The 19,716-nt window shown below is 34.6% G+C and overlaps 1 protein-coding gene across 5 annotated transcripts in view; it reads left to right on the forward strand.

Moving 5' to 3' along the window:
• The window catches only part of LOC117226248 (organic cation transporter protein), a 190,695-nt gene that overhangs the window by 157,152 nt on the left and 13,827 nt on the right, over nucleotides 1-19,716 (forward strand). For 4 of the 5 annotated variants that reach the window (XM_076523350.1, XM_076523352.1, XM_033480418.2 and 1 more), the window contains exon 2: nucleotides 17,578-17,836. In XM_076523350.1, coding sequence (XP_076379465.1) covers nucleotides 17,589-17,836 — 248 coding nt within the window. In that variant the 5' untranslated portion in view covers nucleotides 17,578-17,588. Of the gene's footprint in view, nucleotides 1-10,498; nucleotides 11,035-17,577; nucleotides 17,837-19,716 lie in introns of those variants that run through there. The other variant, XM_033480402.2, reaches the window with a different exon arrangement.

Below are 19,716 nucleotides of genomic sequence, written 5' to 3' on the forward strand. Positions count from 1 at the left end.
CATAAATACATGAAATACGCAAACTACTAAACTTTTACTTGAAAATATAGTGGAACCTCGATTCTCTCCGCTCCTCCGATATCAGAGTTCTCTATCGACGTTTCACGTGTGATCAGTTCTATTTAGAGCAAGCCATATTGAGAATTATTTACTGTACAAATTAATAAAGATGGCATATGGCACGCTGTAACTAAGTAAAACTGTCCTATTATCCTGTATGCCGCTTTTTCTATTTTTATACCATTTTTTAGAAGAATCATAACGACATTTGTTGAAACAGTACCAGAAACAAATGAACCTGTTACACAAGAGGATTTCATATTTAAGGCGTGCTGCCTGGCATCCAATAAGAACAGCTCGCCGAGCAGCCTGATAAAATGCACTTTATCTTTGTTTGTTCGTTCGGTTTATCGTTAAACGAATTTGGAAGTCGACAATACGTATAACCGTGGTTCCATCGGGAGATTTGTTACTCGAAGAGAAGGCTCTGTCCCGATCATCTTCCCTCCTTCACAAACACACGCGGAGGCAACCCATCCGAGACGGTCCTCCTGGTTTTTTCTCTCTCTCTCTCTCTCTCTCTCTCTCTTTCCCTCTCTCTCCCTCTCTCTCTCTCTCTCCCTCTCCTTCTCCCTCTCTTCCATCTTGATTCCTTCCAGTGAACCGGTTTCAAACTCGTCTCCGTGACTTCTGGTAATCACTCTAACGACCTTCTCCAGTTATTCGTCGAAGCCCACAGTTGGGTAGTTTATATCGACGTATAATTCGCTGGGAACCATGGGCTTTCCCTAGGCGATCATTCCTTCCAAGGTCATCAACCTGTTTCTTACAAACTAACATCACAAACGGCAATGCAACTAAAAAGTTATTATTGCACCGTATCTCATTTAGATATTTCTGCACAACAATGAGCCATAAGTAAAATGTCAAACAAAACCATTTTCAAGTAAATACTCTATTTCGTGTAGATAAAGGTTGAAGCTATAATTTTTACTACATTTTCTGCTAAATAGTCGAGATACGTCGTATGCATGACGTGCGAGTAAATATTACTATCATTACAAGCCTACTTAGGCGCGTATTTTAATTGTTCCTCAATCGTTATCATGGTGTTGTTAAGACAAGTTCGACTCGTAACTACATCAATATATATATAGTAAAACTTCATTTATGTGAACTTATCGTGAGACAAGTTGTTCATATAACTAGATGGTTCACATAATGGGGATCGACCGACTGCCTCCACTATTTGCAAGTTTACGTTCTGGAGTTCACGCTCAAATAAGTGGATTCAATCATATGTTCAGCTCAGTTGTCCGATTATTGCAATGACTGAGAATCCATCATACAACTAACTTTCGCATAAATGAAGTTCTATTGTAGTTACTTACGTTATTAGAATAGTTTTGATTTGTCAACCCAGAAATTTCGTTGGGCCCAAAAGTTTCATCCAATACGAAACATTTTTCGCGTAAAATATTTTGAAAAAAAAAAAGTTCAAATATAATAAGGTGTTCGATTTGTCGAACAAATTAAGAGATAGGTTTAAGTGATTGTTAAGTTAAGGTCGTCACGTATGTGGTGGTGTTACGTAATCGTGTCGTTATCGTTAAAAAGTAAATTAAGTGCACGCAGTTTATTACTCAAACGTGGAAGTGTCAAACAATACTCTTTATTAAACATGTACTAATTGAGCTATGTAAATTGTCCGAACACTTTAAATGATTTAAACAATTGAAAATTCAACATAATTTATCTACTGTAGTCCGAATGTGTTTGCACGCGCAAATATTCTTGTTTCGTTTTTAAAACAAATTTCGTTTTCTAAGGGTGTTAAAACAGCACTTGATTCAGTATTTTGCCAATAAAAAACAGCGATTTCAAACCTACCATAAAAATGTGAAATAGTTCTTTCTTTTTTACTCTAAACATTAACAAAATTGTTTTCCTTTTTTCTCGTGAAAGAACAAAGCAACTTTCCACATTGATGAATGAACTGAATATAAAAATATATCTTATAACAATAATTACAAAATCAGATGCACCATCCAGTTAATTACTTTCTATTATTACTTCTGCTTTTTATTATTATTGGCTAAAACTCGTTAATTATTTGCACCGTTTTTAGTTTATCGAGTCGTAATTAATATATTGCCCACATACTTTTCAGCATCCATTATAATGCAGAAGGTGTCAACTATTTAGTCGAATTTTATGTTCAAACGGACATATTCACCGAATCAGGTCACAGAAAAGTTTCGTTTCCTGCAGCAGTGTTAATTATAGCATTGAACATATCAATCTGTACACCTCAAACATTTTAAATTGATTCAACAGTTGATCTCAAAGGTCGTTGACAATTTCAAGAAGAAATCGACTTAAGCTTGCAAAACGCGCGTGTATTTACATGCAGTCTACATGAGTTTCATATCGCTGCTGTGTTTTATTGTATAAGCGCTAAAACTGTCATCGTGCATTACACTGCCATTCATCTAAATGTTGGCAATGTTCCAAATTGCATCGGCACTGTGTTCGTTGCCCCATTAAGCTTTGTACTTCGCATGATACGATGGAATGTGTCGGTCCAATTCCTTCATTGAAATATTTCACAGCTTCGTTTAAATAATAACACATACAAAATTTTATAACACGATCGTAGTGACATAAGTGGTTATTAATTTTTCAGTACTAATCTATTAACACTTGGACGGTGGACATTTCTGACGATTTGATAATGGTAGCCATAACTAGATCCAGTTTTTTCATTCTTAATAGTATTTGGTAATAAAGTTATATTTAACAAACAATTTCAACTGACTACCAAAAAAATTAGGATTTAGATCTTAATCAGTAGATGGCCTATCGTTGTGCAAAGTTCTTTATGACTAATTGATCAAAAATAGTAGTTACATATGCTCAGTCTTTTCCCCTTCTGTATCAAAAGAGAACTTAGTACACTGCTATTTCATTATTTGTTATAATTTTGTAATACAGCATCTAGAAACTCATGATTGTACGTATATGTACAGTGGCCCACAAAAGTGTTCATATATCTTTCAAAACGCAATAACTTTTCCAAAATTAAACTAAATGACTTGAATTTTTTTCAGATGATAGAGGCACTAGTCTACTAGACGTTGGCTAAAAAGCTTTATTTTTAATTTTGCTATTGCTTGGGATGAAAAGAAAAATCTAAAAACCTTCGTCTTTTAACTTTTTTATTTGAGCCTACGACGAAAATTTATAAACTACCTTTCATAGATCTCGATAACCCAGAATCGAGTTACAGGTCGAAATCATGATAAAACTGCGATTTTTGCGATCTTTAATTTGTTGTAACTCATCATAACGTGAACCGATTTCGATGAAATTTTCAACGTGCATATAAGTTATCAAGATCTACGAAAGATACTTTTTAAATTTTCGTTATAGGCTCAGATATAAAAATGTTAGAAAACGAGTGATTTTTACTCTTTTGTCATTCCAAGTAATAGCAAAATTTAAAAAAAAGCATTTTAGTCATCGTCCATCTAAAAGAAAATCAAATCAGATTTAAAATAGTTATTGCGTTTTCAAAGGTGTACGAACACTTTTGTGTGTCACTGTATATGAATCTGTATTAAGTCATCAGAAAAGTTCTGCACTCTTTACTGGAACAGATTCAAGAATATAGTAATTAAATAATGCAGAATTTAACTAAACGAGGTAATCTCTATTTTTTTAAATGACTATTTATATCACCACCGCTCTGTAAATACATAGAAATCAGCAAAATCATCTCACCGTAACAGGATAACGAATAAGAAACAGTGTTCAAAAAAGTTAAAAAATTCGATTTCTATTACAAAACTTCCATATCTTTTGCAAGCGTGTAACAAATTGGTGTATTATGCAACCGTATCGTAAAAAAGGCCATGTCATAGACTGTCAAATGCTGGTAAGCCTTTTATCTTACACTCGAAACACGTGAATTTAACACAGATGCGCCCACGGAAAGATACTCCGCTGATAATTATGTTGCAACTATTGATAACACGATAGTTAATTAATTATTCGAGACATCTGTGTCACACGCCTCCCTCTGCTGATTTTCCAGACGAAAACATTTGCATTGTTGAGCACGGTTATAAATGATGCCACACTTCTCGTAAATTCGTTCGTCTTAATGCTTGTGAATACATACAAAACTACAAATCCCGTCGCGGCAGTGTAACTAAAATGTTTTGAAATATCCCGGAAGAAGAGAGTGTGTTTCAAATAATATTCGCTTAGGGCATTGCTTGCAAATAGAATGTTATTTCTAGATTGCACAACTTTATGCAATTTATAGCTCGCAAAAATATTTGGAACAATGTTCAATTAAAAGTTTCATTGTATTCAATATAGTTTACGGGTTTTCCTATCCATGCGCGAATGTTACTCTAGAAAATAACGTTTTGCTTAATTGGAGTTTTTGAAAAATCTATAAATAATCGTTCTCTATTTATTTCAATTTGAATAATTATAAAGACGTTAACAAACAATATATTACGAGTATTAACGAAAAACTTCAGGAAGACCATCGTAGTTCGTTTTAATTATTTCTTTGAAGAAAAACGTGATCATCGATAACAGTATCCAAGAATTTATAACTTTCCTTTTTTGAACGAAGAAACTGTTTCATTTCATCAATTAAAAACGAAATCTACGATTTGCTTTTTTTACTGTTTTTAAAGGAAGATTGTCCGTTATATCGCAAGGTGCAGTCAAAATAAGAAAACAACCATTTTACTTTCATATTTTATTTAAGGTGATATCCGAATCAACAGTAATTTATACAGTCAACTCTGTTGCAATGTATAATATAAACGATATTTTTTCCATTCTATAATTCTGTTTGCCGCCTTTATTTAGTCAGATATAAAGGAAGATAAATCAAACTTTGTTTCTTCCCTCGTTCAAGAAGTTAGCGAATTAGAAATTAATTATGAAAATTGCAAATGGGGAACTAGCGAATTAGCGAGTCTCATCGATGATATTGTTAGATAGAAAGAGTGATTCTTGAAAACGATAACGGACTAAAAATACAGCAGCAATGCAGACTCGAAGCACAATAGTAGTGAACACAATGAGTAATTAGTATCAGAATTATCCGTAGATTGTTCCGCGTAGAATCGGTGACCTTGAACACCAATGCCGATAATTATCGGCCTGACCGAAGTTAATAAAGAACATTGCTGTCTTCCATGAAAATTACAATGTACACTTTCGTAACGCGTTTATGAGATCATGCAAAAACATTTTGCCTGTGCATATTGATCGATGGTTGCATTTAATAATCACTGTTAATTATTCCAACGTTCAGACTGAAATCAAAAATGTATAGAAAGAAAAGCGAGAATTCCCGCTTGACTTAGCATGTAGGTCTACTTAAGGAAACGAAATTAATTACGACACAATACTCCGTTTTTCCATGTAAATGACAGGAAACACGTGCTTTCAACGGTAATCGACGTTCTTTACTGCTTTCTGCTGGATTCCCATTGACATTCGCGTCTGATCTTACCGTGTGTAAATTAGAAATAGGAAAGGAGACCAATAACAGTTACATTTCTCATCGACAAGTTTCTAATTAAATTTCTTTACTTTATTAGTTTAGCTACTATTAGTTTGTTAACTCACTTATGAATTAAATTCGGGTGATCTATATTTTGAAATAAATCGATAGTATGTATCATTTCTTACCGTTTACTATCGCGTTATTATTATTTATAATTTCAGTGTGTTATCTGTAGAATTACTTTAATCATATTTTAATTTAATCATACTCACTGCGAAAGTACCATGGATTTTCCATTATGCGTTTCTCACACGCCTGGTACCAATAAAAGATATAAAGAGACGGGAAGAATTGAGTTGGTTTATCAGTTTTATTGACACAGCTTATTCCGAAAAGCAGGGACAATATTTTATGAGAGCGAGTTATTCGCAGTGATGAAGTTATCGCCTCCATTAGACGGGCTCCGACTTCCGGTTCGAACTGGAGGACACAAAGTATCAACAATACTTTCCGTCTTGCTTTTAATATACGTGCGCAATACTCGTAACCAACAAAGGATCGATCAGTGTAACCTGTCGTTTGTGCGACTATTACGAAACTTCGTTGTCTAAAGTGACGTATTTTTATCATCGTTTCTCTTCATTTACAGTAGCAGAATAAATCAGAAAATGTTTCATAATAGCGTGCTGCATCCAAAGCCAGTCAAAAAGCTAGCCAATAGCTATCAACGAACGTACAACTACTTAGATGGAACAGAACTTGATTCACTTTTTTTGAACCCTGAAAGACTGAATCTGTTCAAGTCTTTTGTCTTTGCCTCTTTTATCTTTGAAACGAGAGATTTGTCGCGCTCCGTTCTGCACTTGTAATCGAAAGACCATGCGTAGGAATAATTCTTTTCAATTGTAATAATGCCTTCGAATGTATTTAGTAGTTCTAATATAATACAGGTACCCAAGAGAAGAACAGAATGAACAGGCGTGTGTTCGCCCGATGATTCTCTTTTCTTCAAGGGTATCAAGTTTCTGCGGAACATATCATTGCTATCGGAATTTCCGAGCCTCCTTATCCGCAGTCTCTAACGGATTCCACTACTCAACGCGATCGATCGATAGGATTGCTGCGTTATCCGCAGATTTCGAAACCTATATGATAATCGGACCAATTGGACGACCAATCGCGCTTTGCGGAAGTTTCGAGATGACTTGTTGATTTTTGTCTTGCATGAGCTCTTGCCTAATACATACTCGAAAATTGACACTTCGGCTTGGAATTCAAATTGTTCAAATATAGTAACAGTTGTTTAGCTTTCAACTAGTGATGGCACAAGTGAATATATAACAGTCGAATCGTTATTATAAACGTATTGGATTAATTCTCATGATTATGTTACACTTGTTACTGTAATAACTGCAGGTTATTTTGAATTTTAAAATTATTATGAATCCTAAAAGCTCAAGCAATATTTACTTTCTTGTTTAGTGTTTAAAAACCTAAAATATTTCATAAGAATCCAAAGACATGTTTCCTTCTGGATGATCGCATGGCATGGCATAGTCGATATTTTCGTACTAAAAGAATATTATTGCAATGGACCAATTTTCTAGATCTCAACAAAAATTAATTCAATTTGTTGAATATATATAAGTACTAACTAACTGGCGAAACAAAGTTCAATCTTTAAAGACTGTATGCAGCTTATTATCTCCTTAATATTACGTTTATTATGTAAAGCATATGTTAACCCTCAGTAGGTATCATTGAGTCTCTGATGACGTGCAACAGTTTCGGTCGTGCATTTTATAGATGTTAGACAATTTTATAATCTCCGCTTTCCTGTACTTTTCCAGCATAAAACGTAACTTTGTATTGTACAAAATCAAATATTAGTCTTCTTCCAAGTTCAGAGCATTAATTAAAATTAGATTAGCTATGTCGAAAGTATCGCTACTAGATGTGTCAGCTAAGGATTGCATAATAATTTCTATAGAAGTGAAAACATTAATTTTAGCCGAGATTTCGATAAGTTTCACTGCTATAATGAAGAGAGACAAAAAGTCTATCAATATCTATCGATACATTTTACAATTGTGCAAATCAACGTTTCATTTTGACGCAAGAAACCCAAAAAATTTCGCAATTGTCGAATCTGACATGAGCACGATCTAGGATGCCGAAAGTTGGTTTAGAATTTGGTGTAGAACAAAAGACGGCGAAATAGGGCTCGCCTACAACCAGCTCCCAGCCGGCCGGTTAACGATCGTCCAATGTACACGAAACATTCTGGTGTTGGCTGCAGCTGTAATTTTCGAACGCAAAGTTGCATACTTGCTGCATACTGAGTATCGAGTATACCAAGAAAATTTATATCTAGACGTAGTATCTCGTTTACGGTAAGCCCTACAGTTTTGATTTATCTAAATTTTGTGGTGGTATGCGTAATTTTTATAATAATATTTCGATTCATCAGCTAGGATCATTTATGTGTGATAAATTACATACTTGTTTCGGTCATTGTAGCATCTGATTGTTTTTTTTTCCAGTTGGTTAAGCTTGTTAATTGAGAGAATATAATGTTATATATATATATATATTTATTACTTTCAAACTTGTTCTATAGAAATTATAGAATTGTGAAATTATTCATTAGAGTTGTATATTTCACTAAATTGCTGTATTATAAATAAGCAGTTTATTCTGATAAGTATGAGTTTAAACAACACACACATATACAGTTATTACTTTCAAGGAATCCATTTATTGTTAGTAATTTTTTCAATTACAAAGCAGTTAGTATACAGAACTGAACTCAACGATATTTTTATCAAACCACGGATAATGACAAAAATGGTGAATTTATTAACCATATATGTAGATAATCGTTATTAACAACTGAACAAGAATTACTTCTGCTTCTGTGAAGCATAAAGTAGATTAATTTCGATATAACGATAATATTATTTTAAATTTCTGAATAATCAATCTTCTTCACACAATTATGTTTTAAAATGAAAAAGATGAAATTCTTAAGGCCCACATTCTCAAAAAAATCGTATTCTAATATACAGAGATTACACTTTAATTTAATGCATCACATATATTTTGATTTAACATTTTTTAAAATCTATGTTCTGCTACATTGCACTTTGGTTTTAATAGTTTTACAAAGTATTTGCATTTAAAATATATGCGTTATTCTAGTGGAGATATGGCAGTCGCAGAAAATACAGAAAGATTATGATACTATTTTACCAATATGATAGAAAAGCTTACTTATGTTTTGCTGCACGTGGCATAATCATAGATAATCTAAAGTGGCATGCTTGCATTGAGATAGCGGCAAGTGTTTTAAGTACGATAAGTGCATGTTATGTCTTTTGTTCTTATTACGTTTTATCATGAAAATTGGAAAAAATCCTAAGAAGGTAACAATTGGACCTCAAATGTTCATACGCACTTCCATTTTCCCAAATTATTTTATATAAATCGGGAAACAGAAAGGTAGTTTGCACTAGTCTGGACGATATTGAAATATCAATGTAAATTATTACGTCTATGACACATATGCTATAAAATGTGCATGATATCATAGTTCCAGATTTAATTCAGACCCAACTCAGACACAGTGTTAACGTGTGAACTCGTATTAATGTGAAGTATAATACTTTTCCTCAACTTATTTATACAATTCCATGAAAGCCTCCAATTTGAACAAAGTTTTCCTTCCTTCACATCAGACCTAAGATAGAACATTATCAAACCTTGACACATGATATTTTTCTTACATATAATTAAATTTTATCATTGCAGTGTAACGATGATATATTTTTATCGTATAAGAAATATCTAAAAGACTTGATCGTGTTATCACCTTTGTAGATGCTCAAATCAATTGTAATAGCAATATCGAAATGATATTGATATTTTGATGTATCGAAGATATCGCTCAATCAAAGATTAATAGTCAGGATTAATTGTAATAAGATTTGTGCAAGGTGATTTATTTTTGTCAAAATTTTATTTCAAGTTGCATCATATGAATTCACATTTGATAAGTCAAATGAATATGATGGTAACAATGTTCTCCATCCGATATATTGTTATTCAAAGCACAGTAAATCCTCCCTAAATGACGCTCAGATTGTACACAAAAATGAACAATTTGAGAAGAGGAGATACGATTATTCAAGCCTTGCGGCTCATTTTTATAGTTATCAATTGTCAACGACTATAAAAAGGAGACACAAAGCACGAATAATCGTACCTCCTCTTCCCAAATTGTCCATTTTTGTGTACAATCTGAGCGTCAATTAGAGAGAATTTACTGTATTCTTATATGATGAAGGCTTCTCGACTGAAACATTTTACGTGTAAACGAAATTATAGCTTATAGAGATTGAATGAAAGTGGTATCAAAATCATATCGGTGCTGATAGATTGAAATTTGTTAACCGAATACCATGTTGTTAGTGTGAACTCTGTTGACTGATTATAAAAAGCATTCTTAAGCTACAATTGTAATTCTTGTGACGTCATATCAAATAATGCAAGGAACTTAATTTCGCATGTAATTACAGTGGTTCTCGCCGATAGCGTCCGAATGGTCAAGATATCGATATATCATCAATATATCGACATTACCAATAATTCTATCAATAATCAGCAGTCGCAACTCTAGCCGAAATTTCTCTAATCGATCCACCACACATCCAGTTACACGAAACGCCGCACCGCGCCGCGCCATCCACGAGTGCACTCACCTCGACGTCATGTCAGCCAGTTTCGTGACGCGGTAACGAAAGCGTCAATAAAAAAGTGCAGCGTGCAACAACACGCGTCACGATAAAACCCACGGGATCCTCGTATTGCTTGTCGTTCGTTGTCGGTCGCTGGTTGTTGGTCGTTTTACGGTAGACGTGAGAGGTGAGGTCGTCGCAACGCAGCACATCGTTCGGTTAATCGTGGAACGCGAGAGATTCCCCGGTTCAAGGAGTTCTCCAGTGACGTCACGCGGACGATCGGCCCCAAACACCTCGTCCAATGACGGCGCGGCGCAGGCTGGTGGGGTTCCGGTTTCGTCTGCACGCGCTATAAAGCCTCACTAATTGCCCACGCCGAGAACAGTCCGTGCGTGCCCCTTTTTAAACGACGATGTAGTGCGGCGTCCGAAAAGTCCGGGGATCTCGCGCATACACGTCGGCCAAGATCACTGTCACGATCGAGATCGAGCACGTGTACCGTTTACGAAGCCACGGCTCGCACTCTCGCACCCGCATACAGGGAATCTTCTTAGCCGTGTGTCCACAGACTGGATAACTCGGAGTATAGCCACGCAGGAAAGATCTCCGGTATTCCGTGACCGATCCTCGGCTTCTCGTCGATCTTCCGTTCGATCGAAGTGAAGAGAATCGTTCTGTTCCTCGGTGGATTTTATTTTCGTTCCTTCGGATTAAGCAGGAGTGAAACATCGTGACGTGATACGGGACTCTGAAAAGGTAAATCGCGAATACAAAACGTACGATGTGGTTTCAATCTCGCGGACATGATACGCCTTGTCGGGGATAAGAATACATTTTTTTTTTTTAGAGATAATTTTCGATTGATTTTTGGTAGAAGAGACCTGAAGTCGTAATAGTATCCAGCTTATTCGCGTTATTATACTTCAAATATGACATTTCTGTATCGCTTCTGCGATATTGTTCTTTCGATAACCAACAGTAGAAACACTCATTCTTCCATCAACATTTCGATGTTCCGCGGTACAAAGTTTTGAGCAACTTGCCTTTGCTAATTTCAGAGTGACCTTTCTAAATCTTTTATTAATTTTCTAATGTATTCATTCCGACGTCAATGGTCATCGGCAAGGAAAGGCAATCAACTTATTTCTCGTTTGTCGTGTCGAGTGAATTGACTTGTCTTACTGATATTAGGCTGCGATATACTAGCAGGAATGAAAATTAAGTTAATAGTAACCGAGACTAGAAATATATTAAATAAACTTTGATAAGCAAAGTGTTGTCTCCGTTTTGCTGCATGTTTAACGTTTCTGATCATGGAAAACGTTCTAGTACTTTCATGTACGTTCTTGGACACATTCATCGTAACTAACGGTTTCTTCTTGTGCAAAACACAAAAAAAAAGTCTAGTGAGAATAATAGCGCCTTGATAAGTGATGTACGGATTCTCAGTGAGTGCCGTATTTACATCCTTTTAATAACATCTGGATTTGTCAGTTTATGTTCTTGTAGCATTCGTGAATTAATACAATGGAGTAAATAAGCAGCTCACATTATTCTTTGAGACATTTTGATACCTCGTCGTTTGAAATATAAATGGTTTCAAAAAGACTTATCTTTTTTTCAGAGTGTAACTTATCTTTTCTCACAGTAGTGTTAAGAAATTTCCGAAACGGTAGGATAATCGTGAAATAACATTCAGCACATTTAAGTTTCACTTTTCTTGAATCATGTACATCTTAATAAAATTGCTAGTTCGGTAAACACAGAAGCAATTTAGTTATCGCCTTATGCGAGTAATTAAAGATGAACAAAGAATCTAGTGAATGAGAACTGTGACGAAGAGTTCATTGATCACCTAAAATCTAAGAAGAGATCGACATTGTGACTACTAAAGCAATACTAAAACTCTACCAATTGACTTCGTGCTCAGTTGTCGACACTGACAATTAATCACAAATGTCTTGTTTTCATTTTTCTGTTTTTCTTTTTACCTGCACACGACATAATGCAGGTGAAACTGAATCCAATCGATAATCCGTTTTTCATTGTGATCCAGATGGTATATTCATTTAGACCGTTTACGAAATTTTGTCGGTTACCATGGTTATGAATTGCTCGTCGAATTTGTATCCTTTGTTTTAGTTCCATTCGCAATCTGTTACAAAGCAAGAATAGACAAGTTGCTTTTTCCGTGACATATGAACAACGGTACGTTGTAAATATTTTAAGCGTGACACGTTTTATCGTGCATTCTACGCTAGACCTTTTATTTACAACTTGTTGCGCTACTATCGCCAGGCTTGTCCGAGTTTCCTTGTTTACAGAAACTCACAAAGTTTGTTTTACATTAGGAATTTACAAAATTGCTTTTTGTTATTTCCACGTTCGGTGAAACTGGACGACGTTAATATCCGCAAACAGTGAAATGCTTCGTTACTTCCTAAGCTCGTGATTACACGCCTGTTTTAGGGTAAACACCTAAATAAAACGTCGAAATATTTCTGAACTGCGGTGTGCATGTGATCGTAATAAGATTTGGCCGATCTATTGATACATATTCTTATGAATCTTAGTGGTACTTGCTTCTTCTAATTGAGACCAAATGGTAGAAAAGACAGGGAAACCCTGGGAAATCGTATGCAAAATCATGGATTTGTGCTGCGACCGTGCTATTAATTATTGTTTCTTCGGGAGAGAGCCGTTCAAGGTGCCGAGTTCTGTGTAACCAGTTGCCGAAGGTATACTAGTTCGCGTAAGTGCACGCTACAATGTGTTCCGTAGTTGAAACGGAAGTAAATAATCCGATCGATGCGTGACACGATTACTATCATTCTACTGTACTTCAATCTGTTCTTGTCACGCTTCTAATTCAAAAGTGAACAAAGAACAGGGGTTCAGTTCTGTCTGAAACAATTATGAAGAACCTGAAAGATCTCATAATTGTTGTAAGGTGTATCGGTTTTGGATTATATCGATCTTGGAACTGAAAGATAACAGAAATCGAAACATAACTGTTTCAAGAGCCGAGACCCGGTATCGTAACTGTTTTTGACCCCTGATAAAGAATGTCAATTTCTTAACGTTTCCAATCGATCGATCGATGACTTATGAATGGTAATTACGAAAACATTCTGGTTTCATCTGAATTCCAATGAATTCAGGAGAATATATAAAACTCTGTCTGGGTTAAACCATTTGATAAAACTATTATGAATACGAAATTACAAAAATGACATTTTCATATCAATTCCTTACAGCAGGGGTGTCAAACTCCAAAGCTAACTTGGGCCAAATAAACAATGCTTAACTTTAGGTGGGCCGCAAAAAAAATCAATGTTCATGGAAACAAATATTTTTATTTTGACTGGTACATTGTAATAAACATATATCAAGTTAAATTATTGTTTACGTCCTGATACTTGACATCTCTTCTCTGATACTGTCTTTCCTATTTCGGGAGAAATTTTATTGGTCGAGACTACTTCCAAAATTTCTAGTTCACATTTCTATTTTATTTTGACTTTGCGTCGGATATATTGACTGGGCCGCAAAAATGTTCATCTCGGGCCGCGAGTTTGACACCCCTGCCTTACAGCAATATTGAATTGATATATCTATTAATAGCATTGACATAACAATAGAAAGTCAGCAGTGGGATTCCAAAAATATGAAGATTTACGTTCTAGTGCTTTATGTAGAAAGAAAACTTACGTTTCGTAGCTTAGCATGTCGCACATTCAGTGCTCGAATTCGATGCTACTGCTTTTTGTATGCAGGAACAAAGTCGCTCACCTCTTTCATTTGCCATGATAAAAACAATTGTAAATATTTTAAATATTACTTTAAAAACTCGATCTCTCTAAAATCATATGCACATTCGACCGTCAGAAGCACGCGTGGAGTCTAAAATAGTGTCGACTATTTGCTATAAGTATATAGCAATTATATTAAATATAGCAATATTTTAAATAGTAATTTAAAATAATACAATATTTCGCTCAGCTTCGGTCAATGATAATTACCCATACTACGTTACTAATTACAGAGAAAAATTACATTGTCAGATGAATGTGTCCGAACGACAAACTAGGGAAATCCGTCTCCGTTACCTTTCGCTTGTCGCACGTGCGTCGTCATGGGACGCGCGGAACGTGTACTTTATGCAAATATTCACTGGGTCCGTAGAAAATGGATACTGGTACTGTATTATGTCACGGTCGCGTCGTTTTCTTTTACGCCCATTGTTGCTTCTGTTTCTATCCATCATTTGAAACGCCGATCCTGACTCCCATGTTTGTAAACAGTCACAAGTTCCGTCAGGTGAGAAGAACCTTAGGATATTTTCGTTTCGACGAATTAATCGTCAACTGACTGAACGACAAAAGAAATTTAACGAAGTGACAGTCGATACTATATACTCATCATTGATGAACTTATTTCGTTGGTTTCTTATACCCGTTTCTCTCAATTTTTTTGTTTACTAAGTTTTATTAGGTTGTTTCAATAACAAAGACGTTAGCAACGCTGTTCTATTGCCCGAACATTTCTAGTTCATTGATTGGTTATTAAAAGCAGTTACAGTTTTTATAGTTTTGTTCAGTTAGAAAGATTGGATAAAGTTTGTAATATTGTATAGTATAATATTATATATAGTAATAGTAGTATTATAATAAAATATATAATAAAAAATAATATATATAGTATTTATATATAGTATAATATTATATATAGTATATATATATATATATATATATATATATATATATATATATATGTATTGTATAGTATGGGAAATGAGACTTACTTCTTTCGGTGTCGGAGTTTTCACACTTCACTGTAGTGTCTTAGATGGTGTTTGATTGAGTTGCATTATTTGTACATTGACGATTTTAATGTTTTTAGAATATAGGAGTGGGTTAGGGCTGTGCAGCCTATTCTAATTTCATCGATTGCTGCTAGAATGGTGCCGTTTGAAGTAGTAACTCGACTGAATCGTGGTCATGCAATTAGCAGCTGGATAGTACAAATGTTTCCGTTTTGTGTTTGTGGATAAAAACGAGCGTGCAAAAGAGATTTCTCTTTGGTAGTAAAAAGGAAGTTTCTTAAGGACAAATGTGATAGGAAAAAGCGCATAATTAGCGTTGAATTAGAAACTGGATTATCGATACACCAATTGCTTTCTTGGCTCCTTTTCAGACAGTCATTAGATCGACCTTTACATATATACAGTTACTTACAAAATTGAGTGTATACTTTTTAAAACGCAATAACTTTTTTAAAACTGGACTAAGGGGCTTGAATTTTTCTTAGATGATAGTGGGACTAGTCTACTAGACGATGACCAAAATGCTGTTTTAAATTTTGCTGTCACTTGGAATGACAAAAAAAAAATAAAAAGAACTCTTATTTTTAACTTTTTTATCTGAGCCTATAATGGAAATTTAAAAAATCCCTCTCGTAGATCTCCATAACTTATATGCATGCTGAACATTTTATCGAAATCAGTTGACATTGCTATGAGTTACAACAAATTAAAGATGGCAAAAGTCGCAGTTTTATCACGATTTTGACCAGAAACTGGAAGAAATCTGCAGTCTTTAAAATCTTTCAACACCTGTAGATAGGTTAGGTAAACCGATTTCGATCAAATTTTCAACACGCATATAAGTTACCGAGATCTACGAAAGGCATTTTTTAAATTTTTGTTATATATATAAAAAAGTTAAAAAGCGAAATTTCTTACTTTTTTGTCATCCCAAGTAATAACAAAATTTAAGAAAGGCTTTTTAGTCATCATCTAGTAGATTAGTCCCTCTATCATCTAAACAAAATTCAAATCACTTTCCGTCCAATTGTAGTTCAGTTTTAAAAAAGTTATTGCGTTTTAAAAGGTATTATACTGTTTACATCCTTTTCTTCGATGAATTATTGCAAAACTGTGAACCATATATTTTGTTTTGAACGTACATGTTCCTTGTACCATAAGTAGTACAATGTTTAAAAAAAAAGGAATTGCTAATTGACAGGATTAAATGTTATAATCTGTGCATAATTTATTGGGCTCGTTTCTTATCATTGGATACATCTAGATCCGACTGACTTAGAATAGAAACCTGATTGGAGTTAATGGAAAATAAATTACTGATTCGATCTGACAAGTAAGTGTTGTAAGATCAAATAAATCTTACGAATCGGATGTTTTTTCAAGAAAGATATACGTACTTATACAATGTGTACTTAATAACAAGGCTCAGATACATATCTTTGTCAGTTACCTTTCGAATTCGAGTTTACTTTGACATTGATCGCTAACAAACTGCTCGAGATACATTCTATTCACTTAATCAATTATCTTCTCTTTCAATGACAAAGTTAACGTTTTAATTTTTTCTTCCTTTTTTATTGGGTATGCGATATAACGGTACTACTCACTGCACATTGCTGTGAAATGAATGGATTGAAAACCGACGTTCCCTTGTTATGTCTTTGAAGCTTTAAGAGATGCGTCATATATAAAAATTATTAACTATTACTTATTTGAAATACTGCATAACCCTCGTCTGGCGGACTCAGGGTCCATGCGGACCCCTACAATGTTTACGTTTACGTATACTACGAAATCCAGATTTGGGTCTGCATGTACCCTGAGTCCGCCGTGGGAGAGTTAATAGAATTAATATCGACTCACAGAAATTACACAAAATCAGTCAAATACAAAAATCAAAGGAATTAATGAAGGGATTCGATGAAAATAATATCACACAAAATGAAGCGCTACGCAAAATTACTTTTTACAATTATTAACGTCTACTACCTAAAATTTAAATATATAATAAATGCTCCGACTAATCATCAAAATTATCGAGACGGTTTTTTGGAACATTACCTTGTCTACGAATTCTTGTGATATTATTTTTGTTATTAAAATCATACTCTTTTCTTCTCAATTTTAAAGCGTCTTCTCGGCATATATATTACCAATTTTCACACGTAATTCGCACTGTTTTTTCCAAGAATTTGACTGCACAGCTGTGTTTCTTTAGTCATCTTCAAAGGAAACTTTAATTGTTTCAGAGAAGTTAGCATGTAATTAATTGCTTTTCCTCTCCATCGCCGACACTGTATGCAGATAAACATGCAATTAGATAATATGTCGAAATTCGCATGCCAACAATAGTATTCATTGTAATTCTATTCTATTTCTTCTTTGCCACCGAGGCTTGCCATGAACCGAATCTGACATCGCGCTTCGCGTCTTGTATAATTGCAATGAAGTAATCGTGCATCGTTAATTTCCAGAGATCGAGATAATGACAGTCATGGTGGAGCCCATGAAAGTTGAGGAGGGCGAACGTCCGAAGATCACAGCCTTCGACGACATCCTCCCATACGTCGGCGAGGCAAGCCGCTACCAATTGTTCCTTTTCATCCTGCTACTGCCCTTCACCTTCGTGTACGCGTTCCTCTACTTCACGCAGTTCTTCATCACATTGCAGCCGGCGGAACATTGGTGTACTGTGCCGGCACTCGACGACTGGAATCTCACAGATCATGAAAAGTGAGCGAACAATCCTCAATTTCAAACCATAACGGAAAAAGGAACCATTAATCCTTTGTCATACTTTGATGAGTCTGATTCGTGATAGAGATTTCTAGAAATTATCTGTCATGTATGAATGATTTTAATGATTTTAAGTCGGAATAAAATTCTGTTCCATTCTCATCAATATATATATATATAAATTGTCTTTTTCCTCTAAGGAATGATTACAATCCAAAATGTTCGAATTATTGTAACGGTGAAGAAATTAATGTGACAAGGTGTTGAACTCTAGTATTTTTCTTCTTAGTATTTCATAATTTGTCATAACATTATCTCCATACGACACTTAACAATCTCTTTAAAATAGGTGTGGAAATACTACAATCGTTCTTACAATTACTAATTAATTTTGATACCGGTCATGAATATACCGTAAAGCAGCAGAAGCGTAAAGTGCAAAAGTCAATGTCGAGTCTAGCTCAATACAAGACCACAAGGGGTTAATATCTAGACACCTAACATATTCAATCAACACGAACAGCGAATTCATATTATACAATAAATAATACTCAGAATTGAAGGAGTGCAGGTTCAGTAGTTTGGCAACTTCAGGAGTAATTTTAGTAATTCGTGTAATTTAAGGAATTCAGATAATTCGAGTAATTTTAGTAAACCCACAAAGCTACATCCTGCTGGGAAAACCTGCATAAATCTAGAGATTCGTCACAAGAAAATAAAGTGACGCAAATTCCACTCAAGTTTGCGCTACAACAGATAAATCAGGAATGCTTTGTCACATTTGGTTACTTTGATACCCATTTGTTTATTCTTTTTCCACTGTGTGTATATGGTCTCCGGATTGTCTCCACGTTATCTCTGCACTATATATATAGATATTCGAAAGTGGATTACCCCAAGTTGTAGGAAACCGTGTTAAATAAACCTGTATTATACGCGATAATCTAATTTGAGCTAGTTACGAAAGTGGAGCTAGTGCATAATCTATAATTTATAATTACATTAAAGGTGTTCACTGAATCTTTGAAATTTTCGGAAGCGAACTTTAAACTACATTAAAAGGTTATGAAAAATGTGACAATAGATTACAGGTAACAAAGAAATTATAATTACACGTTCATAAAATGGTGAAGGCTATTATTGTTAATATCGAACAAATCTTACCGAAAGATATCCTACACGGAATAAGTTGAACAAGCCGCGCAATTTTTCGTCAGTCTTTTTCTTTATGTCAAGGTGATGTCAAGGTTATGTCAAGGTTATGTCAAGGTTATGTGAAGGTTATGTGAAGGTTATGTCAAGGTTATGTCAAGGTGAGAAAAAGACGACCGCTGTTCACACAAATTAATATTAATCTCTCAATGTGTCCGTAATTGCTGATGAATTTTTCTTTTAACCAGCGATAATGTTTGTGTCGATCGAGAAATTTATTAAAAGTCACAATTTTTCTTATATCTTTCACATAAGCGTATAGTGAATTTATTCGATCTCAGCTGCGTGAACAGAGAATTTGATTAGTACTAAATTTCATTCAGTGATCCTTATCTATGATTATTTTTTTAATTTACGAGTTATTTATCGTGCAGTATTATCCAACAACAAATATAACAATGATTTCATATTTACAATTCATCGTCTTCGATGTTTATTTCCGATTTATGGTAAAGATATTTATACAAACTCAATTCAACAAGCTTAATTTATGATACGTAAACCGATGGAGGCGAAGTATTCATATATTGAGATGCGCATCTATTTTCTCCTACAAATCAATCACTTTAGAACGTTTCATATTTCAATACGAACGACAATAAAAACTCAAACTTATAGTAGCACTTAAATTTTGTTAAGCAAAAATTGTATCCTCTCTGGCCATT

This window comes from Megalopta genalis, chromosome 6 (assembly GCF_051020955.1).
Source record: "Megalopta genalis isolate 19385.01 chromosome 6, iyMegGena1_principal, whole genome shotgun sequence".
NCBI lineage: Eukaryota > Metazoa > Arthropoda > Insecta > Hymenoptera > Halictidae > Megalopta > Megalopta genalis.